Below are 6,450 nucleotides of genomic sequence, written 5' to 3'. Positions count from 1 at the left end.
GAAGAGTTGCCAACTTTCAAATTCAAAATTCAAATCCACTAGCATATTTTCCTTGTCATTTTGGAACACATCCATATTATTAATTATAATTAATAATTTACAACAATTGTTATTATTGAAAAGTATATTAAGATTAAAAATCAATATTTGATTTTATTTTCAAATTAAACATTATAAATGATCAAAAAGACTTGAATATTATGGATTAAGAAAAACTAAAATACAATTGCGATCAAATCAACAAATCACCCGACTTTCAATTGAGAGTTAATTCGGCATGATATAAAAAAATTACAACCTTGCAAGTTGCAACCTGTAAAAACAAATAAAAATAGAGTAAGATGTACCAAAAATAAAAACAACAATTTAAAAAGGTAAGAATAATAATGTTAGAAACTCTATATTGCTCAATGGTGATTTTAATATATAATCTTTAAACATGACATATGGACGCACATAAAAATATAAAGAAATTAAAAATATGAAAAATAGAAATAAATAATAATAATAATAATAATAATAATAATAATAATAAAACATGCAAAAAAAAAAAGTCGTGGCATGCTAATATATGGATAATCATAATACATGCAAAAAAGTCATGTCATGCTAATATATGGTCACACAATAAAAACATAAATGTAGAACAATAGAAACAATCAATAAAAGAATACAATCAATAATAATACGATAAATAATTTTTTTATTTTATTTTATGATGCACTTTGTTAATGAATTTGCCACAAAATAAAGAAATGGACATGTGAATACAATTTTGCGATTGAGTTCTACAATAGGAGATGTCAATCTTAAATACAAAATCTTTGTCTAATTGTGTACTTCATTATATAAACTCATTCATAAGAGGCTAATAATACAATTTTTATGCGTGTCTAACTTTAGAATATACCACATACCCTCCAAGTTTCATCACATACATCCCAACTTTCAATTTAGGTTGAGCAAACTCGCTGGAGAGTGAGAGTTTGATGATGACAGTTCCATTTTCAAGAAGAAAATGAGATGTTGTTTTAAAAGTGTTTAAAATAGTTGATAATTTATATCATTGAGTTAGTGAAGAACTTATAAAAATGAGTTAGTGGAGAACTTATCGGTGATCTCAAGCCCGAACGCCGAGCTCGTGACCCGTGGTTAAGGTGGCAGCAGGAACAAAATTGAGACTATCGGCCTATTTCAGCATACGTGGATCAATTGTCTAGTAACAAGGAGGAGGTGATTTATCCATGTGCCCTAGGAATATTTCATTAAATTTGATTGTGATGATTCTAGTTTGGGTGGTAGTTAAGTTTTATTCTACATTATTTCTTATCAACGGGCAATGTTGTAGTTTTAAGTATTACTATAATGCTATTATTTTGGAACTGTCTATTCGGTGGGAGTGCAAGAATGATTGTTTGGCAGGGGGCTAGTATCCAATAGGGATTTTTCTTTTAGCAATTTGGTATGTGTGGTGGCAGTGGCGGAGGGAGACTATATTGAGGGGATTCAATTGAACCCCTTTTTTTTTTTTAAAACTGTCCAACTTCCTATATAATTTACTTTTTGAATCCCCTCAAAAAAGAACTTTGCATCTTTAACTTAAAATTTAAATTAATTATTTGTTCTTATTTTTATATTTCCTATTTTCTCTAGTTCTAAACTCTTTCAAAAAATTGTGGTACATCAAAAAATTTAATTTAAGAGTATACTATTCATGATTATTTAATTTGACAAATAATATTTAATTGCTAATGATATTACAGTTTGTTCTATTTTTTAACAAACTTTAGAATTTGCTCTCTTTAAGAGGGTTGACATTTTACTTACCGATACATACTAAAAAATACATATAAAAAATATTTTTTTTTAATTCTTTTCCAAGAATTCGCTTAATAAAATGAAAAGCAACTGAATTTTAAAAAATACTTGAATTATTGTACTTATAAACTCAAATATTGATTAATAGATTATTAGAAATACTTATGAACTCAAAAATCATTTAATTACACATTGTCACTTAAATACTGGTGAATTTAAATCATGAAAAAAAATTAAGTGAATCAAACTCCTTAAATATTGATAAAAGACGTGTTCATTAAATTTTATATAGAGTTAATTATTTAATAAAAGAAAAAGGTTTTGATAGAAAACTTGTTTAATTGTTAATTTATAAAAGAAGATTAAAAGAAAATGTACTGAAGTTCTCATTGGGTATCCTATTTATGTGGGATCCATTAAAATGATAGTGGTTACTATTTTTTTAATTTTTAATTTAATAATAATTTAAAACATGATGGCGGTGGGAAGTTTAAAATAATAAAATTAATAATTGTTGTATTTATTATTATTAATTAATTAAAGAAAACAATTTTGGCGGGAAATTTAATTATTGTATTTATTATTAATTAATTAAAAAAAGGTTTTAGCGGAAAAAATTTTATGCAGACCTTCTAGAATTTTAATTAAGTATGATTATTGCATTAGAATTTTTGAAAATGAATTTAAAGAGATATCACATTGAACAATAGAATCATGTGGCTAAAATCAAATTATGTGACAAATATCATGCATCTCAGATTTAGGGTCTGTTTGGTTGGAGGTAGATGGAGGGGAAGTGAGGGGAGGGGAGGATATATTTGTAAATATATTTGTTTGGTTCATTTTTATGAGGGGAGGGGAGCAAAATCCCTCCTAAACTCACTTTTTGCTCCTTTCAAATTGGAGGGATTTGGAGGGGAGGGAAGATTTATTTATTAAAATTTTATTATGTTCCCTAATTTATTCTCAAATATTTTTTTAATTCCAAGATTGTCCTTATTAAATTATTAAAGATTAGGTTTTTGTTTCACGTTGCATTTGTCTTCTATTTTGTGGCTGCTATCTGTACCTTGTTTTTCTCAGATGATTTTTTTCTTCCATTAAATTGTTCTTTTTGATTTTATATTTTTATTACGTGTGTAATCGATATTGTTTGTTAGGATATTATATTTGTACCTATATGCTATTCAAATTTGTATATCAAATCTATAATTTTATTAGGATGTTGTAGCTATACGTTAAATTTACGGCGAATAAAATAGGATTCAACCTATTATAATTATAAGAACAGTACGGTATAAAAAATAGTAACAAAGTATCGAAAGTAACGAAGACACCTGTGTAAGGTGTATCAAAAGTACCGAAAACATAGACTATGGTAAAAGGCATATCAAAATCGAAAGTAGCAAAATCCAAAGCATAGAAAGGTATACACGTTTGCTATATATAAAAAACACTAGCAAAGAAATTGATATACACGTTTGCTATATATATAAAAAAATAGTAGCAAAGAAAAACAGTAGCAAAGAAATTGATATACACGTTTTCTATAATGAAAAGAAATTTATATATTAATAAAATAAACAGTAACAAATTATATATATGAATTGTTTTTAACTTTCTAATATTAATATAATAAATAGTTTTTTTTTAATATAATTTTTTTTTAACATTCTAATATTATTTTATCTATTCTTTATTATAGAAATTATTTTATTGAGTTAGATAGATCATCAAGATCAGATAATTCATATTAACAAATGGTTTGATTTGCGTCGAAGAGTTATAGTTCAACTAATGTGTGTTGTTGTTTACTATTATGTTCGATTATCTCGTAAAAGAACATTGTGTTATAGTATGAGCTCTGAGAGAGAAAGGGTACGTGAAGAAATTATGTACCGAATTAGTAACAGTGAAACTAGTAGAAATATATTAAGAATGGGTCCCCAAACTTTTATGACCTTGTGTGATATCTTACAAAGAGAAGGGGGATTAAAAGCTACCCGATGGTCAAGTGTGGAAGAGCAAGTTGCAAAATCAATTTACATATTAACACATAATGCAAAAAATCGTGAGGTCAACTTTTGGTTTCTTCGTTCTGGCGAGACTATTAGTCGTCATCTTCATCAAGTTTTGAGAGCTATTCTTGAATTAGAAGACAAATTTCTTGTCCAACCCGATGGCTCAACGGTCCCTCATGAAATTTCTAGTAGTTATAGATTCTACCTGTATTTTAAGGTAAAATTTATTATTAATAAATTATATTCCCTACATAAAAATACTAAAATTTCTAGTATTCATAGATTTTATTGATAAAAAAAATTATATTGTATTAGGATTGTGTTGGTGCAATTGATGGAACACATATACGTGTCAAAGTATCTGCAAAAGATGCCCCTAGATATCGCGGTAGGAAAGACTATCCGACACAAAATGTTTTAGCAGCATGTACTTTTGATTTAAAGTTTACTTATGTGCTCGCGGGATGGGAAGGGTCTTCCTCTGACTCTAGAATAATAAAGAATGCATTAACACGTGAAGATAAACTTAAAATATCTCAAGGTAATACAAGAATAACCTAGACTTATAGTTGTTTATATTATATTTTAAACTATCACATTTATTATTTACCTTTACTATAGGAAAATATTATCTTGTCGATGCTGGATTCATGTTGACAAGTGGCTTAATTACGCCTTATAGAGGAGTTCGGTATCACCTGAAAGAATATTCTGCTAGAAATCCACCCCAAAATTCTAAAGAGTTGTTTAATCTTCGACATTCGTCTTTACGCAATGCAATTGAAAGAGCCTTTGGTGTATTGAAAAAAAGATTTAAGATTTTATCTAATTCAACAGAGTCAAATTATGGAGTCAAAGCTCCAAAATTAATCATTTTTGCATGTTGCATTCTTCAAATTATCTGATGAGTGTAGACCCGGATGAAGACCTTATAGCCGAAGTAGATGCTGAACTTGCAAATCAAAATGTATCGCATGACAATCATCAAGGTTCAAGAAGTGACAGAGATGAGCTTGCTATGGGCGGGGTTATAAAAGATAGTGTAGCACATCAGATGTGGTTAAATTATCAAAATAATAATTTAGCTTAGAGAGTCTGACTTATATTTTATAATATTATTTTTATGTTTGTTGTTCCTTGATGAACTGGTACCAAATTTATTATGATGTTTATTATGTTATTGGAACTTTTTGTTAATTATATTTATTAACTTTGTTGTGTTATAATTGTTCATTTTCATAGTTTATGGCATCGAATAAGCAATTACCAATTAATAATGGTAATTCTGGAACTTTAACTTGGAATAGAGCCATGGATGATGCTCTTGTTGATGCTTTTATTCATGAATATGAAAAGGGGAACAAATTCAACGGTACATTCACTACATCAGCATATGAAAACATTGCAGCTGAACTCCGTGCATTATTTGTGAACAAAATTGACAAGCTGAAGATAAAAAACCGTTGGAAAACTTTGAAAAAAAACTTTCCTTAATATTATGACATTTTTAAAGGCTGTATGAGCGGATTTTCTTGGAATTCAACTACACAATTATGGGATGCCGAGTCAGAAGTTTGGGATGCTCTAATTGAGGTAACTTTTGTATGAACTTTTTGTATTTTAAAATATTTTATTAATCAATAATTGTATAAATTTTATTAATCAATAATTGTATAACTTTCATTAATCTTATATCTTTTATTTATCATACTTTTTCAGTCAAAACCAAAAGCATCAAATTGGAGAAATGTACCACTTCCAAATTATGAGAAGATGGTGATACTTTATGGACCTAACCGAGCGGATGGAGAGGAATCTGGAACTTTAAAAGAGACAAGAAAACAAAAGTCATCGGTCACCAATGAAGACTTTGTCGAAACTATTCAAGATATTGATGACCATGTTGCCCGAAATGAGGTGAATTTGGAAAGCTTTGATGTTGGTTACGATTTTTCTGTACCTGAAACACAATCACCAGATCCTTTAAGTGGGAGTAAAAGGAAGAAAATGAAAGTGGTAAAAAACAAAGATACAAACAACGATATTACTGAACTCCAAGAATCAATTGTTTTGGTTGCAAATGCACTAACCGAAGGAAATGCTGCAATACGAAAAGGAAATGAAATAATGAGAGAGCGTCAGAAATATGAATTGCCTCCAATTTCAGGGGAAGAAACATGAAATTTAATAAAGGAGTGTGGAAGAAACATGGAATTTAATAACAGATGATTCCTTTTATTCATTTTTTATAAAAGTTAATAATTTTGAAAAACTTTTTGGTTTGTAATCAATATCACATTATATGAATAATACTTCTTTTTCATAAATTTGCGAAAGCATCAATATTAAATCTTTTTTCATAAATTTTAATCGCTTTTATATATCATTATGAATAAAAGAATGTGTAAGAAACTACACAACTTTGATACCCATTCCTTATATATAATAAGTTCATTAGTTCAACCATTAAATAGAGGTTGGTGTATTAGAGACCATTTGAGGAATTTTGTTCATGTTGGAGCGTTGGCACTCAAAGAAGCTATCCAGAATGCTATTGAGTTTTGGTTGGAGAATGTTATCTTCGAAAGTGATTCACAAAATACGGTTCAAG

At 28.3% G+C, this 6,450-nt stretch overlaps 1 protein-coding gene and 1 long non-coding RNA gene across 2 annotated transcripts; one reads left to right on the top strand and one right to left on the bottom strand.

Moving 5' to 3' along the window:
- Positions 1-3,756: 3,756 nt before the first annotated feature.
- LOC131613326 (uncharacterized) lies at positions 3,757-5,333 on the top strand. Its single transcript, XM_058885005.1, has 5 exons — positions 3,757-4,056; positions 4,155-4,380; positions 4,461-4,634; positions 4,754-4,881; positions 5,082-5,333. The coding sequence occupies exons 1-5, from the start codon at positions 3,757-3,759 to the stop codon at positions 5,331-5,333; spliced, it is 1,080 nt and encodes a 359-aa protein (XP_058740988.1).
- A 254-nt stretch (positions 5,334-5,587) lies between these two features.
- Positions 5,588-6,445, bottom strand: LOC131611311 (uncharacterized). The gene is made up of 3 exons (XR_009286849.1): positions 6,333-6,445; positions 5,893-5,940; positions 5,588-5,799 (listed from the first exon to the last, which is right to left on the bottom strand). It is a non-coding gene; the product is annotated as an uncharacterized LOC131611311 (long non-coding RNA).
- Positions 6,446-6,450: the final 5 nt, after the last annotated feature.

The sequence above is a fragment of the Vicia villosa genome, linkage group LG6 (assembly GCF_029867415.1).
Source record: "Vicia villosa cultivar HV-30 ecotype Madison, WI linkage group LG6, Vvil1.0, whole genome shotgun sequence".
NCBI classification, from domain to species: Eukaryota; Viridiplantae; Streptophyta; class Magnoliopsida; order Fabales; family Fabaceae; genus Vicia; species Vicia villosa.
The sequence above is the reverse complement of the archived record's forward strand: the minus strand, read 5'-3'. Positions and strand labels throughout refer to the sequence as shown.

Bases quoted from the DNA above. Each gene is read 5' to 3' on its own strand.
- LOC131613326 (XM_058885005.1), top strand. From the start codon at position 3,757: ATGGGTCCCCAAACTTTTATGACCTTGTGTGATATCTTACAAAGAGAA. The intron at 4,057-4,154 runs GTAAAATTTATT...ATATTGTATTAG, and splicing joins GATTCTACCTGTATTTTAAG to GATTGTGTTGGTGCAATTGA. The intron at 4,882-5,081 runs GTAGCACATCAG...TCATTTTCATAG, and splicing joins GCGGGGTTATAAAAGATAGT to TTTATGGCATCGAATAAGCA.